This window comes from Pithys albifrons, chromosome 29 (genome assembly GCF_047495875.1).
Source record: "Pithys albifrons albifrons isolate INPA30051 chromosome 29, PitAlb_v1, whole genome shotgun sequence".
In the NCBI taxonomy this organism is placed as follows: domain Eukaryota; kingdom Metazoa; phylum Chordata; class Aves; order Passeriformes; family Thamnophilidae; genus Pithys; species Pithys albifrons.
Window position 1 is genome coordinate 1749309 of NC_092486.1, and position 21508 is coordinate 1770816.

Here is a 21508-nt window from a genome sequence, read left to right on the forward strand (position 1 = left end):
GCTGGGCTGGGTTTGGACTGGACTCGGCAAGGCTGGGCTGGGTTTGGACTGGACTCGGCAAGGCTGGGCTGGGTTTGGACTGGACTCAGGAAGGCTGGGCTGGGTTTGGACTGGACTCGGCAAGGCTGGGCTGGGTTTGGACTGGACTCGGCAAGGCTGGGCTGGGTTTGGACTGGACTCGGCAAGGCTGGGCTGGGTTTGGACTGGACTCGGCAAGGCTGGGCTGGGTTTGGAGTGGACTCGGCAAGGCTGGGCTGGGTTTGGACTGGACTCGGCAAGGCTGGGCTGGGTTTGGACTGGACTCAGCAAGGCTGGGCTGGGTTTGGAGTGGTCTCGACAAGGCTGGGCTGGGTTTGGAGTGGACTCGGCAAGGCTGGGCTGGGTTTGGACTGGACTCGGCAAGGCTGGGCTGGGTTTGGACTGGACTCGGCAAGGCTGGGCTGGGTTTGGACTGGACTCAGCAAGGCTGGGCTGGGTTTGGACTGGACTCAGCAAGGCTGGACTGGGTTTGGACTGGACTCGGCAAGGCTGGGCTGGGTTTGGACTGGACTCGGCAAGGCTGGGCTGGGTTTGGAGTGGACTCAGCAAGGCTGGGCTGGGTTTGGACTGGACTCGGCAAGGCTGGGCTGAGTTTGGACTGGACTCGGCAAGGCTGGGCTGGGTTTGGAGTGGACTCGGCAAGGCTGGGCTGGGTTTGGACTGGACTCGGCAAAGCTGGGCTGGGTTTGGACTGGACTCGACAAGGCTGGGCTGGGTTTGGACTGGACTCGACAAGGCTGGGCTGGGTTTGGACTGGACTCGACAAGGCTGGGCTGGGTTTGGACTGGACTCGGCAAGGCTGGGCTGGGTTTGGACTGGACTCGACAAGGCTGGGCTGGGTTTGGACTGGACTCGGCAAGGCTGGGCTGGGTTTGGACTGGACTCGGCAAGGCTGGGGTGGGTTTGGAGTGGACTCGGCAAGGCTGGGCTGGGTTTGGACTGGACTCGGCAAGGCTGGGCTGGGTTTGGACTGGACTCGGCAAGGCTGGGGTGGGTTTGGAGTGGACTCGGCAAGGCTGGGCTGGGTTTGGACTGGACTCAGGAAGGCTGGGCTGGGTTTGGACTGGACTCAGCAAGGCTGGGCTGGGTTTGGAGTGGACTCGACAAGGCTGGGCTGGGTTTGGAGTGGACTCGGCAAGGCTGGGCTGGGTTTGGAGTGGACTCGGCAAGGCTGGGCTGGGTTTGGACTGGACTCAGCAAGGCTGGGTTGGGTTTGGACTGGACTCGGCAAGGCTGGGCTGGGTTTGGACTGGACTCGGCAAGGCTGGGCTGGGTTTGGACTGGACTCGGCAAGGCTGGGCTGGGTTTGGAGTGGACTCGGCAAGGCTGGGCTGGGTTTGGACTGGACTCGGCAAGGCTGGGCTTGGACTGGACTCGGCAAGGCTGGGCTGGGTTTGGAGTGGACTCAGCAAGGCTGGGCTGGGTTTGAACTGGACTCACTTGGCAAGGCTGGGCTGGGTTTGGAGTGGACTCGGCAAGGCTGGGCTGGGTTTGGACTGGACTCGGCAAGGCTGGGGTGGGTTTGGAGTGGACTCGGCAAGGCTGGGCTGGGTTTGGACTGGACTCAGGAAGGCTGGGCTGGGTTTGGACTGGACTCAGCAAGGCTGGGCTGGGTTTGGAGTGGACTCGACAAGGCTGGGCTGGGTTTGGAGTGGACTCGGCAAGGCTGGGCTGGGTTTGGAGTGGACTCGGCAAGGCTGGGCTGGGTTTGGACTGGACTCAGCAAGGCTGGGTTGGGTTTGGACTGGACTCGGCAAGGCTGGGCTGGGTTTGGAGTGGACTCAGGAAGGCTGGGCTGGGTTTGGACTGGACTCGGCAAGGCTGGGCTGGGTTTGGACTGGACTCGGCAAGGCTGGGCTGGGTTTGGACTGGACTCGGCAAGGCTGGGCTGGGTTTGGACTGGACTCGGCAAGGCTGGGCTTGGACTGGACTCGGCAAGGCTGGGCTGGGTTTGGAGTGGACTCAGCAAGGCTGGGCTGGGTTTGAACTGGACTCACTTGGCAAGGCTGGGCTGGGTTTGGAGTGGACTAAGCAGGGCCAGGCAGAGCAGGAGAGGAGCCCTGGAGTGCCATGGTAACAACACACTCCATTTGGGAAGCAATTATGCAAGGAGAGCTCATGGCAACAGGGAAGCTGAGCAGGGAGGAATCTGGATTGCTATGGCAGCCCCCTGGCATCCTCCTGGGCAGGGTGAGAGCCACAGGGCAAACCCAACACACAGCCCAGGAAGGGGCCCAGCTCACAGGGCACTGCAAGAGCCTCACAGCAGTGCAGGGAGGTTGGTTTCACACCAGGTTCTTCTGCTTAAACCCAGGAATCCAGATCCCACCCACAGAACCACAGGTGTAACACCCTCGGGCACAGAAGTGTCACCTCCCTGAGTAACAGGAAAACACAACTTAAGGACCACATCCCATCCCTCTGGAAGAGCACAGGCTAATGGGGCCCTGAAGACAGCAGGGAACTTTGCAACTCCTCAGTTCATGCCAAGCATAGAGAGAGGGATCTACTATCCCACCAGGCAGCTCTCAAGGAATTTAAAGCCCCAGGTCCAGCCAGGAGAACACACCACCCATCACTCAGCAGTTCAGGAAACAAAAAATCAGCCCTACATGACATCATCCCTCACTCAGCATTTCAGGAAACAAAAAATCAGCCCTACATGACATCATCCACCACTCAGCATTTCAGGAAATAAAAAATCAGCCCTACATGACATCATCCATCACTCAGCAGTTCAGGAAATAAAAAATCAGTCCTGTATGACATCATCCATCACTCAGCATTTCAGGAAACAAAAAATCAGCCCTACACAACATCATCCATCACTCAGCAGTTCAGGAAATAAAAAATCAGCCCTACACAACATCATCCATCACTCAGCATTTCAGGAAATAAAACTTTGGCCCTACATGAAGCAGGGTTTGAATTTTACACACACACAGGTAAGGAAGGAGAGTCTGTTCATCTGTCAGATGTCCAGAAACAGGAAAGGGTTGCAGGGGTCCAGAACCTTGTGACTGGCAGTCACCAACCCCATAACTCATCAGTGATTTAATTCATCAGCTCCAATGAATTTAAATAATTGCCTGCAAATCTCAGTTTACAAATAATCCAGCAATGAAAGCACCACCTGCTCAGCAGCAGAAAAAGTTTCAAAGGCACAACGTCAGGGCTTCTCATGCTGTCAAGTTTAAAACAAAAGCAAAAGGTAGAAAACCACCATCTGTCCCCTTCCAAAAATAGCATCATTTTAATTTTTTTTAAAAACCCAATACATTAAATCCTGTCACATGTTCTGCTGAGTGCTGGGTGAGCAGGGCTGAGTTTGTGAGTGTTTCCTGTGGTCCCTGAACAACCCCAGAGCTTCAGAAGATCCTGTGGGTCACCTCTCCCAGCTGCTGGCACCTCCCAGTGCTCCACCCCAGAGTATTTTGGTACCTCAGCAGGCACAGGGAAGGGCCAGGAATCTCCCAGGAGCAGGGCCAGGCTTTGTTCTGTGTTTGTCTGATGTGACACAGGGCCCTGGCCCATGAGGAGAGTTCTGGATGCCACGGTGACATGAATATTAATGACCCCGTGCTTAAAACACCAGACAAGGAGTTACATTTGCATTTAATACAAGGCTTTGTCCCTGCTCTCCTACACTGCCCTTATCAAATCACCACATCTTGAACTGAAGGGAAGTTGTGGCCAGGTGGGGGTTGGTCTCTTCTCCCAGGCACTCAGCAATAGGACAAGGGGGCACGATGGGCTCAAGCTCTGCCAGGGGAAATTGAAGTTGGAGAGCAGAAAGAAATTCTTTGCAGAGAGAGTGCTCAGGGATTGGAATGGGCTGCCCAGAGAGGGGGTGGATTCCCCATCCCTGGAGGGTTTGAACCTGAGCTTGGCCGTGGCACTGAGTGCCATGATCTGGTAAAGGGACTGGAGTTGGACCAAAGCTTGGACTTGATGATCTCAGAGGGCTTTTCCATCCCAATCCGTTCTGTGATCTGTGGATGTGGCACTGAGTGAGAATCCACCACATCTTGATCCAACTCCACTGTGATCACCAGCCCAGGGCACGGAGTGCCAGAGTGATCCCAGTGGGGTTGGATCAAAGGTTGGACTTGATGATCTCAGAGGACTTTTCCAACCCAATCCATTCTAGGATTCTGTGATTCTGTGACCTTTATGGGCTTCAGCTTTTCAATGGTAAATAATTTGATAAGCCTCCCCCCACCATCTGTTTGCCTGCTCTGTCCAGAGGGGCTGGGGAAGAGTGAGGCACAGCCCCACAGGCTGCTGACCCTCATCCATGGGGTCTTCCTCTTCTCCAGAGGGCTGAGACAGCTCAGCAGTTCAAACCACACCTGGTAATCTGGCACAGAAACAGAAGGGTAAACTCATGTTCTCATCTCCAACTACATCTCCGAAATCTAAAGCAACAGGTGAAGACCAAAAGAAAGGCTCTGATTTTTTAATCTTGCCAAAAATACCCATTCAAGGGCCCCAGGACAGAATGTGACCTGTGTACTGCCCCTTCCCTTTGCTACTGTCACACCTCCATCCTTGGCCACTCCACCACCCACACATCAGTGCTCTGCCATCCAATCCTTTACTTCCTTACAAACATAACCAATAAAAACCATGAACAAGAGAAGAACCAGCAGGATCTCCCCAGCTGCCAGCTGGGGTTGGCCTCCTGTGTCACCTCACACAGATCTGGTGATCACAGTGGGGTTGGATCAAGGGTTGGACTTGATGATCTCAGAGGGCTTTTCCAACCCAATCCATTCTGTGATTCTGTGGATGTGGCACTGAGGGAGAATCCACCACGTCTTGATCCAACCCCACTGTGATCACCAGCCCAGGGCACTCCGTGCCCTGGGCTGGTGATCACAGTAGGGTTGGATCAAGGGTTGGAATTGATGATCTCAGAGGTCTTTCCCAACCCAGCTGATTCTGTAATTCTGTGATTCTCCCCCTGGCTGCCTTGTGAGAGGGTGTGAGGAACACAGAGAGTTCCAGTGGGAATCACTCAGCTCTGCAAGCAGCACTGGCTGGAATTCCCAGGGAATTCCCAGTGCACAGCACTGAGTCCACATCAGCTGCTCCCAACACAGCCAGGAGCCTCCTGCTGCCACCCCCTGCACTGCAAGGGGCAGAGAAGGCACAGAGGGTTCAGCAGGTTCCTCTCAGGTGGGCATTTGCCTAATGGGGCACTGGCAGAACTCCTCAGAGCAAGTGGGATCCTACAGGGAGAATCCTTCTATCCCAGCCACTGAGCTTTCCTTGCTGTATCCTCTCCCCACCCCAACACTCTCCCAAACAGCCATGGCACTGCCTCTTCCACCCCTCCCAACATCTCCTATTTGTGTTCTCTCCCAAAGAGCTGGGAATTCCCTGTTGTTCTTCTACTCCCTCCCCACCACCTGAATGCCTGTCCAACCAGAGCAGGGGAAAAATCTGGGGGAAAAGGCAGGTGTGGCAGCCCCTGAGCCTGTGCACACAGAGGTGCTATCCCAGATCCTTCTCAGAACTCCAAAGGATCACAGAATGACACAATCACTTGGGTTGGAAGAGACCTCTGAGATCATCCAGCCCAACCTTTGATCCAACCCCACTGTGATCACCAGCCCAGGGCACCAAGTGCCACATCCAGTCTCACCTTAAACACCTCCAGGGATGGAGAATCCACCCCCTCTCTGGGCAGCCCATTCCTTTGATTGTTTCTTTAACAATCTCACTGTGCCATTCATGCCCCCAGCCATTTCAATACCCCTGGGATCACACACTTCTTGCCAAAGGTCATTCAGAGAGTTATCAGACCAGAGCCAGGGCCAGGAGCAGCCACAAATAACCTTCCTGTGGACACAGAGCAGCCCTGAGTGAGGATTTCCATCGATCCAGCTCCCTCCTCCCAAGCAGCAGCTCAATGCCAGGGAGAAGAAGCACTTCCCAAGTCAGGAGCAATTAATCTTCCAGAGGTTCATGACAGGTAACCAAAGCAGCACTGATTTAGCAGGGAGGTCAAGCAGAGAAGGCACCCAAGGCAGTAAGTCTGTCCTTTGGTGCTCCCCACACCAGCACTGACTGTTTGTGCTCATTTTGGGTCCTTCAAACCACTTTGAAAGTCTGAGTTTTGCATCACTGTCAACACCAGCACAGTTCCCACACACGACCCAGGAGAGAGGTGAGGTCACAAAACCAGGATTCAACACCAAGGCAAGAGTTCCTCCTGCTTAGAATCATAGAATGGATTGGGTTGGAAAAGCCCTCTGAGATCATCAAGTCCAACCCTTGGTCCAACTCCAGTCCCTTTACCAGATCATGGCACTCAGTGCCACGGCCAAGCTCAGGTTCAAACCCTCCAGGGATGGGGAATCCACCCCCTCTCTGGGCAGCCCATTCCAATCCCTGAGCACTCTCTCTGCAAAGAATTTCTTTCTGCTCTCCAACTTCAATTTCCCCTGGCAGAGCTTGAGCCCATCGTGCCCCCTTGTCCTATTGCTGAGTGCCTGGGAGAAGAGACCAACCCCCACCTGGCCACAACTTCCCTTCAGGCAGTTCCAGACAGTGCTGAGGTCACCTCTGAGCCTCCTCTTCTCCAGGCTGAACCCCCCCAGCTCCCTCAGCCTCTCCCCACAGCACTTGTGCTCCAGTCCCTCCTCCAGCCTCGTTGCTCTTCTCACTTGGGTTGGAAGAGACCTCTGAGATCATCAAGTCCAACCCTTGATCCAACCCCACTGGGATCACTCTGGCACTCTGTGCCCTGGGCTGGTGATCACAGTGGGGTTGGATCAAGACATGGTGGATTCTCTGTCCCTGGAGGTGTTTCAGAGGACACTCAGTGCCACATCCAGTCCCTTCTCCAGCCTCGTTGCTCTTCTCTGGCCCCGCTCCAGCCCCTCAATCTCTTGCCTCAACTGAGGGGCCCAGAACTGAACACAACACTCGAGGTGTGGCCTCCCCAAGGCAGAGTCCAGGGGAAGGGTCACTGCCCTGGGCCTGCTGGCCACGCTAGTTTGGATCCAGGCCAGGATCCCCTTGGCCTTCTTGGCCACCTGGGCACACTGGTGGCTCCTGTTGAGCTTCCTGTCCCTCAGTCCCCCCAGGTCCCTCTGCCTGGCTGCTCTCCAGCCACTCTGTGCCCAGCCTGGAGCTCTGCAGGGCTTGGGGTGGCCAAAGGGCAGGACCTGCACTTGGCCTTGTTGAACTCCATCCCATTGGAATCAGCCCATCCCTCAAGTCTCTCCAGATCCCTCTGCAGAGCCCTCCTGCCTTCCAGCAGCTCGACACTCCCTCCCAACTTGGTGTCAGCAGCAAATTTGCTGAGGATGGACTCAATCCCCTCATCTAAACCATCAATAAAGATGTTAAACAGGACTGGCCCCAACACTGACCCCTGGGGACACCACTGGTGACCAGCTGGACACAGCCCCGCTCACCAGCACTCTCTGGGCCCGCTTGTTCTGGGGCTTTGAACAGACCAGTGTCCAGGCACAGCCCACAGGAACCAGCCCCAGTCTCCTCGTGCTGCTTCATGCACTGCTTGCAGACAAGCCTGAGTTTATTTTACTGCTGCCATTTGTGCAGCAAAACACATGTCAGCCTTGCAAGCATCAATTCCCTTCCAGAAGGAGACACAGCATCTGAACAACAGCTGGGCTATTAGAGAGCTTCAGAAGGGCTTGCATTTTGCAATCACCCCCTGGAGAACAGCAGGCCAGATTTGCTTTTTAACTGCACACAGGCACAGCCTGGGGTCACTCAATACAGCCCCAGCATCACCCAAGGGGAAGTTAAACCAGAGTGTTTCTACCAGTGGATGAAGAGCAGCTGTACCTGCCCCCAGCTCAGCTGTGAGGAGATGCACACCCAAATCTCTGCTGGGACAACTCAGCTGCTGATGGCTTTTTTTATTTTTAATCTATGAGATCACTCATCACTGGTACGTAAATTGTTTCTGCAAAATCATGAGGCAAACCAGATGCTGTGAGCATCTTGTTCCAAAAAAGTCTTTAATCCAATCCTGTGCCACATGGCCCAGGTCCTGGTGTCAGCAGAGATTTTTGACACAGAGCAGGAGTGAATTTACACCCAAATCACACGAGCACTGAAAGCACAGGGAGGCAGCACTTGAGAGGAAACACAGACTGCAATTAAAGTCCCCAATCTGGGAGGCCAGAGATCAATTCCTGACTTGGCCACACATGCTCTGCTTTGCTTCACCTTCCCCTCTCAGCAGCCCTGCAAGGGATGGAAGGACAAGCAATGAGGCTGGAGAAGGGACTGGAGCACAAGTGCTGTGGGGAGAGGCTGAGGGAGCTGGGGATGTTCAGCCTGGAGAAGAGGAGGCTCAGAGGTGACCTCAGCACTGTCTGGAACTCCCTGAAGGGAAGTTGTGGCCAGGTGGGGGTTGGTCTCTTCTCCCAGGCACTCAGCAACAGGACAAGGGGGCACGATGGGCTCAAGCTCTGCCAGGGGAAATTGAAGTTGGAGAGCAGAAAGAAATTCTTTGCAGAGAGAGTGCTCAGGGATTGGAATGGGCTGCCCAGAGAGGGGGTGGATTCCCCATCCCTGGAGGGTTTGAACCTGAGCTTGGCCATGGCACTGAGTGCCCTGATCTGGTAAAGGGACTGGAGTTGGACCAAGGGTTGGACTTGATGATCTCAGAGGTTTTTCCAACCCAATCCATTCTATGATTCTGTGGATGTGGCACTGAGTGAGAATCCACCACGTCTTGATCCAACCCTACTGTGATCACCAGCCCAGGGCCCAGAGTGCCCTGGGCTGGTGATCACAGTGGGGTTGGATCAAAGGTTGGACTTGATGATCTCGGAGGGCTTTTCCAACCCAATCCATTCCGTGATTCCATGACACACAGGCTGTACCAGGGCTCAGCCCCTGTGGGCTGACAGAGCACCTCACCCAGAGGAGCTGCACAGCTCCCTGTGCCTCCACTCTGCTGCATCACTCTGTGGGCAGCCAACAATAACCTTCACTGCACTTAGTGGCAATTCCTGGACCTCCTACAGAAGGAGAAAAGTTTCCATAATGATACAAAGCCACAAGTGAGAATTACCTTGCAGTGCTCGCTTAAGCCTTTCCAAATCTTTCCCCTGTGCTTGTAAATCACTGTCAGTGTTGTTCCTACACTCCAAAAAAAGGCCAGCAGTCAGTATGTGATCCAAGGAGGGACATTTCCAGCACAGCAGCACCACAAGGACATTCTGTGCTTCCCCCATCCTTCCCTGGGAAACTTAATTATCCAAAAGACAACTCCTTATCAAAAGACAACTCCTCCACAAACTGAGTTTCCTTGTGGCATGTTCTCCTCAGAGACCTCCTGTCTCCTTCCACGTGTGGAACATGAGGAAACCCTTAGCCCAAGTGAGGGCAAACTGGCTGTGACTTTCCAGAGGAGCAGCACAGACCCTGCAGTTGGCACAGTGCCCTCCCAGCAGGTACAGCCTCAGCCTGCCCAAAACACTGTTTGCACCAGAAAAAAAGTCACCTTCAAAGAAAGCAGCTCCCAGTCCCAACCCAGGGTGCAGCACCCAGTCAGTCCTGACCCCTTATTAGCCATGATTAATGCAGGTGGGTGAGCCTGGAAGGCAGCAAGTGCTAAATCCAAAGTGGATTCCAGCTTGTCTTCAGCACATTTATAACTTCCCACCTGCTCTCCCTCTTGCCAAGCTCCTGCACAAAGGAGAGAAGGCCCAGGACACAATAAAAACATTCTGGCAGTACCTGTTTCTCCTGAGAGCCACAATGTCAGTGCTGATGTTGCAACCAGACCTTGCTAACCTGTTTATAGGACAAGGACACTTCTTCAGGAGCAGAGCTGGAGAGTTGAACCCTGTATTTCCCCCAGCCACAACCCCCAAACTCAGCTTTCTTATGCTGACAACTTCCCAAGGCTGTTGCAGGACTGCCTGAACTACAAACCAGGCTGGTTTCACAGAGGAGGTGAATGACTGACTGCAGAGGACTAACCCTGCTGTGGCTGCACTGGGCTGACACTGCCATTCAATGTGCCTGGAGCTCCTCCAGCTCCGATGGAAGGAACAGCCACCCCAGAGCTCTCCCTGCCATCCTGCAGAGCCCCCAAGCCAGGCCATGGGGGTCTCTGGGCCACACACATTCCTGCACACCTAAACCCACCAGCACCTGCTTTTCATAGAATCCTGGAATCAGTTGGGATGGAAGAGACCTCTGAGATCATCCAGCTCAACCCTTGATCCAACCCCACTGTGATCACCAGATCAGAGAATCAGTTGGGTTGGAAGAGACCTCTGAGATCATCAAGTCCAACCCTTGATCCAACCCCACTGTGATCACCAGCCCAGGGCACAGAGTGCCCTGGGCTGGTGATCACAGTAGGGTTGGATCAAGACATGGTGGATTCTCACAGTGGGGTTGGATCAAGACATGGTGGATTCTCACTCAGTGCCACATCCAGTCTCACCTTAAACACCTCCAGGGATGGAGAATCCACCCCCTCTCTGGGCAGCCCATTCCAAGGCCTGACCACCCTCTCTGCAAAGAATTCCCTCCCAATATCCAACCCAAACCTGCCCTGGCACAGCTTAAGGCCGTGCCCTCTTGTGCCATTGCTGGTTGTGTGGGAGAAGAGCCAAACCCCCCCTGGGTCCAACCTCCTGTCAGGGAGTTCCAGACAGTGCTGAGGTCCCCCCTGAGCCTCCTCTTCTCCAGGCTGAACACCCCCAGCTCCCTCAGCCTCTCCCCACAGGGCTGGGGCTCCAGTCCCTTCTCCAGCCTCGTTGCTCTTCTCAGTTGGGTTGGAAAAGCCCTCTGAGATCATCAAGTCCAACCCTTGGTCCAACTCCAGTCCCTTTACCAGATCATGGCACTCAGTGCCACGGCCAAGCTCAGGTTCAAACCCTCCAGGGATGGGGAATCCACCCCCTCTCTGGGCAGCCCATTCCAATCCCTGAGCACTCTCTCTGCAAAGAATTTCTTTCTGCTCTCCAACTTCAATTTCCCCTGGCAGAGCTTGAGCCCATCGTGCCCCCTTGTCCTATTGCTGAGTGCCTGGGAGAAGAGACCAACCCCCACCTGGCCACAACTTCCCTTCAGGGAGTTCCAGACAGTGCTGAGGTCACCTCTGAGCCTCCTCTTCTCCAGGCTGAGACCCCCCCAGCTCCCTCAGCCTCTCCCCACAGGACTTTCCTCCCTGATCACACCCCAGGACTCAGCACACTCTGCCCCAGCACAACCTGTGCTGCCAACAGCACCAAAACACTTGGGGAACCTCCACATTTACAAGGAACTCCCTTGGGATCCTTCACAGATTTCCCCAGACTGCAGGAACACAGAGGACTCAACTCCCCACCCAGCAGTGCAGAGTGGAGGGTCCATGTGCTGCCTCACACAGGACACAGGAAAAGCAATGGGGGAAAAATGCAAAAAAAATTAAAATAATCACATGTCCCATTCCAAGAGGAGAAAGAGTTTAATTCCTAATCCAAATGTCACTGGTCAGCTGATCAGCAGCTGGCCCTGGGCTGAAGATGGAAAGCAAAAACTCAAAACATGCACTGCAAAGTGATGAGTTGAACCCAACCACGCTGGAATTGGGTTGAGGATCGTGTAAACCTGCAAGATTTACCCCAGATGGGGATTGTTTTAAAGTGTGATTATTTCACAAGAGGTTCAGGTGTAATTTTAGTGACTCCAGGTTAGAGCAGTGCAGGGAGTTACACACAGGGAGCCCTGAGGGGGAGCAGGGCAGGGGTCAAGAGAAGCCCCTGCAGTCACCCCACTGTCCCAGCTGAGCAGGTGGGCCCAGTTTGTCCCAGTGTGGGGGTGCCCAAAGCTGGGCATTCCAAACCCTCTGGGCCATTGCCCAGCAACTGTTCCCAAGGGCCCATTGGCAGCAGCTGCCCAGGGCACAGCTGAGCCCTCAGGCTGGGAGCTGGCTGGGAAAGAAGCCTGGCAGAGGAGCTGGGAGAACTGCCCTGCAGGGACTCCTTGGCACCTCCACACCCACCTGAGGGCTCAGCTCTGCTCAGGGGCCAGCAACGAGTCCAAAATCCCCCCTGAGTGCCAGAGTCAGATCCCCCAGGCTGGAACTCCCTGCCCTGGGGGAGGCACTGGGGGCTCCCACCCAAACCTCAGGGGAGACAATCTTGCCCTTTGGGCACCTCTGGCACCACTCCTGGCATCCAGAGCAGGAGCAGACCCTGCACAGGAGGAGCCCCCCACTCTCCACCAGACTCTGCCATCATCTGCACCAACAGCTTTGTCCCCTCCTTTGCCTTTGGCCTCGGGGGAACCACGTGGGGCTCAGCACAGGGGCCACCAAACCCCCCTGTGTTTGTGCCCCAGGGGGCTGGGTTAGACTGCTGGGCTTGGGGGTTAAACCCAATTGCTCTTTGTGCCACTGCATTAATTGCAATAATGGTATTAAATTGTAACTCTGACTTAGAATCTCTCTTGTGTTGGGTTCGTTTCTCCTGCAGTTTCACCTTTAAACCACCACACCCACCCATACCATGGGGCAGCTCAGGGTACCCCTTCCCCACCAGGCACAGGTTGGGCACTCACAGCCTTTGCCAGCCCTTCCTGCATGTCCTGGCCTGCAGCTCTGCCAAGGAAAGTCAGGATGAAACATTCCCACCACGTCCTTCTTTTCAATACAGAGATAAAAGCACAGCTGGCAAATATAAGCTGACTTTGCACTGGTTCAGAATGTCTGCCATGAAAAGCTTTGAGATCTACACCAGCAGGCAGCACACAGGCATGAATGGGAAAAGCTTCAGTGAGATCTCTGACAATCATTAAACCTGAATCCTCTACACTGTCAGGAGAAAAGACCTTCAGCAAAAATCCCACTAATTTTAAAAGTGACTTTTCACAGACCTGGAGAAACTCAGCCTGCACCTTTTGCCAGAAGCAGAGCAAGACAAGCAGAATCCTGCCCCAAGAACACTCACACACCCTGGGTCAGCTCAGCAGCCTCTTACAATATTGTGAGTACACAAAGTCACACAAAAATGGGACATTGGGACAATCCCCACCTTGCTTTAGCTCAGAGGAACACCCAAGGCCTTTCCCACATCCCTCCAACTCCTCAGCAAGCTCCAGGTTTATGGGAACATCCTTCTCACTGTTTCTGCTGCCTTGACCCTCCTTACAGCTCCAGTTTGGGGGTTTGGGCTGGGGGTTTTGTTGGTTTGGGTTTTTTCTCCCTACACACACAGAGGCAGGAACAAAGAGCAGCATCTGATTTGATCACACTGTTTTGGTTTCTTTTCATTAACAAAACAGCAAGAGAGCAGCCCACACACTCCAGCAGCTCCTGGGCACTCACCTCAGCTCCTGAAACACCAGTAACACCCTCAGCCCATACTGGGGCACTGTGGGACTTTAACCCTGGCCCTGTAGACCCCCAAGGCAGCAGCACTGACCCCCCCCAGCAGTTCATTAATCCCTGTGCAAACTCTGGGAGGAATTTTCCAAGAGATTAGTCATGCCAATACATGGATGAGAGCAGGGCAGCTACAAAGACTCAGCCAGGAGTCACCTATTGCAACACCCTGCAAAAAACCCACTGATTCACTGCTCTGGTGACACCACAACCAACCACTCCAATTCCTTCTGTACTATTCCCATCTTCCTTCCAAAAGGAAGGGATGTGTCTCCCTGCCCAGGAAAGCCAAAGTACCCAGACACAACTATTTTCCAGGGGTGGGGGTGCACCCACAGCAGGTATTTTGGGGGGATCTCTGCACATGGAGCCCTTTGCCCCCTGGCACACTCTGGTGCTCCAGCCCAGCCAGGGCACACTCCTGTCCTGGGGGTTGCTCAGCAGAATTCAGGGTGAGCAAGCACAGCTCTGACAGAGAGTGGGAAATCCCAGCACTTCAATTCCAAAAGTTCTGGTTCAAAAAGTTCCTCTGTCTCCCCCACACCATCCACCATTATTTGAGAGATTCCTGATTTTCAGCCACTTTTGCATCTCATTTATTTTCCAGGCTTCACACACTGCACCAAAACACAGGACTCTCCTCTGCCACCTGAACATGAGAGGTGTGTTCCTTCCCAGCCAGGATCCTCCTCTACAAAGTGCTTCCCAGGGGACTTTTGCTTTTAGCAGAAATAGCCAAGAGCCCGAGAGTTGCCTTTGGGAAACTGCTGAAGCACCACTGCAGACACAAAGAGGTTTTCCTGCCCAGGATGGAGATGTCAGGAGTGCAGGGGCCAGGCTGCCCTCGAGCTCCCCAGGTCTCCAGCTGAGTCAGGGAGAAAATAAAATGCTGCTTCCCAGCACTCAGGCACAGGGATGCAGAACTGCAGCAGCACTTCTGGCCCACATTCCCTCCCCACATGGCCTCACTTTCCTACAGAGGAGAGGCTGAGGGAGCTGGGGGGGTTCAGCCTGGAGAAGAGGAGGCTCAGAGGTGACCTCAGCACTGTCTGGAACTGCCTGAAGGGAAGTTGTGGCCAGCTGGGGGTTGGTCTCTTCTCCCAGGCACTCAGCAATAGGACAAGGGGGCACGATGGGCTCAAGCTCTGCCAGGGGAAATTGAAGTTGGAGAGCAGAAAGAAACTCTTTGCAGAGAGAGTGCTCAGGGATTGGAATGGGCTGCCCAGAGAGGGGGTGGATTCCCCATCCCTGGAAGGTTTGAACCTGAGCTTGGCCGTGGCACTGAGTGCCATGATCTGGTAAAGGGACTGGAGTTGGACCAAGGGTTGGACTTGATGATCTGGGAGGGCTTTTCCAACCCAATCCACTCTGTGATTCTGTGGATGTGGCACTGAGTGAGAATTCACCACATCTTGATCCAACCCCACTGTGATCACCAGCCCAGGGCACTCAGTTCCCTGGGCTGGTGATCCCAGTGGGGTTGGATCAAAGGTTGGACTTGATGATCTCGGAGGGCTTTTCCAACCCAATCCATTCTGTGATTCTCTCCCAGGCAATCTGTGCTTCCACCTCCACCTCTGCTGCAGCTCAGCAGCAGAGCCCACTGCCACCCAGACTCTGCTCCCTGGTGCTGAGCACAGGGCAGAACCTGCCAGCAGATTACTCATCAGGAACAGCAGCCTCTGCCTCCCCATGGCACCAGCATGAGGCCACCCCACGTTAAAAAAAGACTGTGACAGGTTCTCAGGTTTAGCTGGTGGAGTTCCTGAGCTTCCAGGGCCGAAATGTCAGCCATATAATGCAAATTGCAAGTTAAAATAAACATAAATCTCTACAGCTGCCAGTTAAAAGCCTGGTTTCTGTGCTGCTCTCAGCAAACATATCAGTTGTGGCCAAGTGGAGGTTGGTCTCTTCTCCCAGGCACTCAGCAATAGGACAAGGGGGCACGATGGGCTCAAGCTCTGCCAGGGGAAATTAAAGTTGGAGAGCAGAAAGAAATTCTTTGCAAAGAGAGTGCTCAGGGATTGGAATGGGCTGCCCAGAGAGGGGGTGGATTCCCCATCCCTGGAGGGTTTGAACCTGAGCTTGGCCGTGGCACTGAGTGCCATGATCTGGTAAAGGGACTGGAGTTGGACCAAGGGTTGGACTTGATGATCTCAGAGGGCTTTTCCAACCCAATCCATTCTATGATTCTATGGATGTGGCACTGAGTGAGAATCCACCATGTCTTGATCCAACCCCACTGTGAGAATCCACCATCTCTTGATCCAACCCTACTGGGAGAATCCACCACATCTTGATCCAACCCCACTGTGATCACCAGCCCAGGGCACTCCGTGCCCTGGGCTGGTGATCACAGTAGGGTTGGATCAAAGGTTGAACTTGATGATCTCAGAGGGCTTTTCCAACCCAATCCATTCTATGATTCTGTGGATGTGGCACTGAGGGAGAATCCACCATGTCTTGATCCAACCCTACTGTGATCACAGAGTGCCCTGGGCTGGTGATCACAGTGGGGTTGGATCAAAGGTTGGACTTGATGATCTGGGAGGGCTTTTCCAACCCAATCCATTCTATGATTTAAAAGCCTGGTTTCTGTGTATGATTTAAAAGCCTGGTTTCTGTGCTGCTCTCAGCAAACATATCACAGACCATGCCAGGGAGATGGTCACAGACCTGTTTTTTTGCACGCTGTGGTGGCTCCTCACAAACCTCATCACAGGCAGCGTACACAGAGTCCCTTTTCCATTTTAGGGCTCTCTCTGTAGAAGCCAACACAGGTCCTCCCACTCAGCTCTCTCCCAGCAGCTCCTCTTCCCTCTCCTTGGCAATTACCACATCCAAACAAACCACTGTTTTGACTGGAATGGCCCAGGATGCTGCAGGAGGGAGCAGCTCCAAGGAGGCCAACACCTCCCTGAAGGTCGAGGCTGAGGTTACCAGGCAGAGCCAGCCCCAACAACTGAAATGTAAAATGATAGTTGAAGCAGCAGAGCTGGTTGCAATTAAACAAATACCACTGCACTGCAAGGGCTGCACACGTCAGGAGCTCCAGAATCCCCACAGCTCATTTTTATTCTTCAACTGGTTTATTCTGGGGGGAGAACAGAGCAATTGGGAGCAGCCCTTTCCCTGGCAGAGGCCACCCAGGCACAGAAATCCCTGATCTCAGGTCACAGCCAGCTCTGCTCAGCCTACCTGTGTGCACGACAGAGCTGCCAGGAATTTACTCTGCTGTTTTAATCCCAGAATCCCAGACTATTCTGAGTTGGAGGGACCCAGAAGGATCATCGAGTCCAACTCTTCAGTCAATGGCCCACACAGGGGATTGAACCCCTGACCTTGGGCATTATTACAACCAAGTTTAACCAACTGAGCTGATCTCAGGGTCTCTTCCTCCCATGAAGATATTCAGGACTCACAACCTTCTCTCTGTCCCATCCTTCTCTTCCCTCTATGAAGATATTCAGGACTCACAACCTTCTCTCCCTCCCTTCCTTCCTTCCTTCTCTTTCCCCCATGAAGATACTCAGCACTCACAACCTTCTCTCTGTCCCTTCCTTCTCTTCCCTCTATGAAGATATTCAGGACTCACAACCTTCTCTCCCTCCCTTCCTTCTCAGAATCCCAGACTATTCTGAGTTGGAGGGACCCAGAAGGATCATCGAGTCCAACTCTTCAGTCAATGGCCCACAAAGGGGATTGAACTCATGACTTTGGCATTAGTACAACCAAATTTAACCAACTGAGCTGATTTCAGGGTCTCTCCCTCCCATGAAGATATTCAGGACTCACAACCTTCTCTCTGTCCCATCCTTCTCTTCCCTCCATGAAGATATTCAGGACTCACAACCTTCTCTCCCTCCCTTCCTTCCTTCTCTTTCCCCCATGAAGATATTCAGGACTCACAACCTTCTCTCCCTCCCTTCCTTCCTTCTCTTTCCCCCATGAAGATACTCAGCACTCACAACCTTCTCTCTGTCCCATCCTTCTCTTTCCCCCATGAAGATATTCAGGACTCACAACCTTCTCTCCCTCCCTTCCTTCCTTCTCTTTCCCCCATGAAGATACTCAGCACTCACAACCTTCTCTCTGTCCCATCCTTCTCTTCCCTCTATGAAGATATTCAGGACTCACAACCTTCTCTCCCTCCCTTCCTTCTCAGAATCCCAGACTGTTCTGAGCTGGAAGGACCCCCAAGGATCATGGAGTCCAACTCTTCAGTCAATGGCCCACACAGGGGATTGAACCCATGACCTTGGGCATTATTACAGCCAAATTTAACCAACTGAGCTGATCTCAGGGTCTCCTCTCTGCTTAAGGGAGGAAAAGGGGTAACAGCTGAAGAAAGTTAAAGAGCAAAGGCCTCTGCTTCCATTATTTCCAGCACCTCATTCTGCACCAACACTTTGGATGATCTGGGGGTTTGTTTGGTGTTTTGAACTCTCAGCTCAGGAGAGGTGGGCAACAATTAACTTTGAAATCTCCTCTATTCCCAAAGCACAAACAACAAATCCAACAAACTCACTCTGTATTTACACATGGGGAGCCCACAAGCTCAGACACACCACCTGACCACAATTCCAGCAAGGGCAATGAAAGAACTGAGTTAAGAAACCATCAAATCCAACAGAATAGAACAACATTCTTCCTTTTATTCAGCGCTGGGAACGTGGGGGATAATTCCACCAAGGAGACTTTTGTGTTTCCAGGTTTAGATACTTAGTTACAACTGATAATCCCTCCCCAAAGTTAAGCAGGATATTTTGGGTGACTTTTAACAGCTTTAATGGGATGCTCTTATCTCTGCAACTCTGTATTTCTTTTTAACTAAACAATGTTCCAGCATCAAGCCTCAACCTAGACCGGTTTTCTGATTTATTTCTTACAGCTCAGCCTTTAATCTACAGGGTTAAATTCATCTTTGTCTAAAGCTGTGCATGGTTAAGATCACTGACAAACCAAGGTACAGGCTAAAAGCAAAAATTAGTATCAAATACAAAGTTAGGACAGTTCTGGTGAAAAATTAGTAAAGACTTTAAGATTTTATGGAGAAGGGAAAAAATCCTTTTTGTTGAGGAATCCCTGAATCAGAACCATTTGGGGAGCTGGGATGGATGGAGGGAGGGATGGAGAGAGGGGTGGAGGGAGGGATGGAGGGAGGGAGGGAAGGTGGGATGGAGGGAGGGAGGGAAGGTGGGATGGAGAGAGGGATGGAAGGTGGGATGGAAGGAGGGATGAAGGGAGGGATGGAGGGAGGGATGGAAGGTGGGATGGAAGGTGGGATGGAGGGAGGGATGGAAGGTGGGATGGAGGGAGGGATGAAGGGAGGGATGGAGGGAGGGAGGAATGAGAGAGGGAGGAAGGGAGCAGGGGGCAAGCTGGGATGGATGGATGGATGGATGGATGGATGGATGGATGGATGGAAGGAAGGTGCAGGGGATGAGCTGGGATGGATGGATGGATGGATGGATGGAAGGAAGGAAGGTGCAGGGGACGAGCTGGGATGGATGGATGGATGGATGGATGGATGGATGGATGGATGGATGGAGTGGGGGGTGCGCTGGGATGGATGGCTGGACGGATGGATGGACAGATGGATGGAGGGAGCGGGATGCCCGAGAGAGGCCGAGGCAGCGCGAAGTCTCACCTTCCGCCAGCACCTCGTCCACCGTGACCTGGTGGCGGCCGATGCTGAAGACGCGGCCGATGTAGCCGCTGCCGGGGCCGCCGCTGCCGCCGCCGCCGCCGCTGCTGCCGCCGCCGGGCCCGGAGCCGCCCTGCTCCCGGCGCGAGTCGAAGAACTTCTTCATGTCTCCGGTGCCGCCGGTGCCGAGCCCGTCCCGGCTGTGCTGCGGGGCCGCTGCGCTCGGGGAGGGGGACTCAAACCTGCAAAACCACAGCGGGTGAGCGGCAGGGAAGGATGGAGGGAGGGCGAGCGGGCGGCGTTACCCAACCCGCCCCGCAGGGCCCGGCGCCGGTACCTCGCAGCGGGCGGCGGGAGCCTCCATAGCGGCCTGCGCAGCCACTCCGGCTGCCTCACGGCGGGGGCCGCCTGCCGCTGTGGGCATCGCGGCCGCCGAGCCCGTCAGGGAGCGGGACGCGGGCAGGGACCGACCCCGCCGCTGCCGCTGCCGCCGCCGCCGCCGCCGCCGCCGCCGCCACCCCGGGCCGGCCCCATCCGACCACGACACGGCTCGTCACAGGAAGTGCCGGCGGGAGCGCCGCCCCCGCCCCTCCGCCACCGCCGTGGCCCTTCCCCTCTGTCTTTTCCCGGTGTGTCCCTTCCCGCGGGTGTCACTTCCCGCGCGTCCTTTCCCGCGTGTCTTTTCCCGCGCGACCTTTCCCGCGTGTCCTTTTCCCGCGTGTCCTGTCCCGGAGCGCGCCGCGGGGGAGATGGGGGGGCTCGGCGGGGATAGCGGCGGTCGCGCGAGGCACGCTGGGAGTTGTAGTTCGGCGGCGGCGCCGGGTGCCTGGCTCGAAGCGCGGCGCGGACTACAACTCCCGGCGTGCCCCGCGCCGCGGCCGGCAGGGGGCCCTCCAAGCGGGCCTTGGCGGCGTCCCCGGGCCGGGGTCGCTCCTCGCACCGAACGGGACAGGGACAGGACCGGGACACGGACACGGACAGACACTGACAGGGACCCAACAGCGGCCCCAGGGACAGCGGAGCGGCCGCGGGGACCGCGTGTGCCTCTCGCCGCGAGGGATCGGTGCCGCAATCCCGCCCGTGAGGAGCCACGACCCGCACTGGCGCTTTGCGCGGTGACGGGTGTTTTATTTTTGAAATAACGTGCTAAACTCGGTGTTTTTGTGGTATAACGATAAAAAGGCCATGGGTGTGGGGTCTTGGTTATGAGCTGAAGGGCGAGGTGTATTCTCACGTGTATCCTCAGGCCCTGCTGGTGCCTGGTTTGAGAGCCTCAGAAATCCTCTAAAAACGGAGGTGCCCCAATCCCCCAAAACGTGTTCAGTGCTTTAAACCTTTCAGCCCGTGCCTTGGATTGACTGCTAAGTTACATCTCCCTCCTCCTCCCCACTCCAGTACCTCATCCCAGAGCCCTTGGGTCAAACGGGGGAGGTTTGGATGAGCTGCAATCCTGTGACATTCCCTTTAAATGCACTTCGGGTTCTTCTCAGCCTTTTTTTTCCTCAGAAACCAGGAGGTTTTCCCAGCCCACGACACCCACAGCACCAGATTCCCCTCCACACGAGGCCAAAGCTGGGATTTCAAACAGCAGAAGGAAACACTGAAATAGCAAAAATTCGTTTTCCCAGAGGGAGGACCCAGAACACGAAGCCTGAGGAGCTCGTGGCTGCCAGAGCAATGCCAGGACACACCTCCCCTTCCTCCCTCCAGCTGGGCCACAAGAGGAAACCAAAGCACACTCCCATTTTCCTGCTGACTATTATTTCCTGTATTATGGTAATAACTCCAGCCATCCTTCTGCCAGCCCCTGTCCCCCGAGGACAGGCCAGGCCTGGTGGCCCTGGGATGACAAAAATCTTTCCCCTTCCTCCTCATCCAGCCCTGCTCTTGGGCACAGACTTCCAGCAATGCCAACGAGATTGGATCAGCATGTTGTGGACAGATCTAATTGGTTTTGTCCCCTGGTGTTTGTTGGCTCTTTAGATGTGTGTGGCTCTCAGAACAGGCAAGTAAAATTTGTGATCACAGGCTGGTGGTGACATTTAGCACCTGGATACACAGACCCAGCAGCTCATCCCTGTGCAGTTGTTTTCTGCAGAGCCTCTTCACTCTGGATAATGAATGTTACACCTCTTCCCACTGTGGATGATGCTTCACCTCTTCTATCATGAAGTTCCATCATGAAGTTCACCAAGGACAAGTGCAGGTCCTGCCCTTTGGCCACCCCAAGCCCTGCAGAGCTCCAGGCTGGGCACAGAGTGGCTGGAGAGCAGCCAGGCAGAGGGACCTGGGGGGACTGAGGGACAGGAAGCTCAACAGGAGCCACCAGTGTGCCCAGGTGGCCAAGAAGGCCAAGGGGATCCTGGCCTGGATCCAAACTAGCGTGGCCAGCAGGCCCAGGGCAGTGACCCTTCCCCTGGACTCTGCCTTGGGGAGGCCACACC

The 21508-nt window shown here is 54.6% G+C and overlaps 2 protein-coding genes across 14 annotated transcripts in view; one reads left to right on the forward strand and one right to left on the reverse strand.

Annotated features, from left to right (window-relative positions):
- AAK1 (AP2 associated kinase 1) overlaps window positions 1-19759 on the reverse strand; it is a 109167-nt gene extending 89408 nt beyond the window's left edge. For 7 of the 13 annotated variants that reach the window (XM_071579311.1, XM_071579314.1, XM_071579315.1 and 4 more), the window contains exons 1-2: window positions 19402-19759; window positions 19068-19306 (exon numbers count right to left, since the gene is read on the reverse strand). In XM_071579311.1, coding sequence (XP_071435412.1) covers window positions 19068-19230 — 163 coding nt within the window. In that variant the 5' untranslated portion in view covers window positions 19231-19306; window positions 19402-19759. The remainder of the gene's footprint in view (window positions 1-19067; window positions 19307-19401) is intronic. The other 6 variants (XR_011699817.1, XR_011699816.1, XM_071579321.1 and 3 more) reach the window with 3 other exon arrangements.
- Window positions 1-21508, forward strand: part of ANXA4 (annexin A4) — a 109520-nt gene that overhangs the window by 63498 nt on the left and 24514 nt on the right. The window lies entirely within an intron of this gene.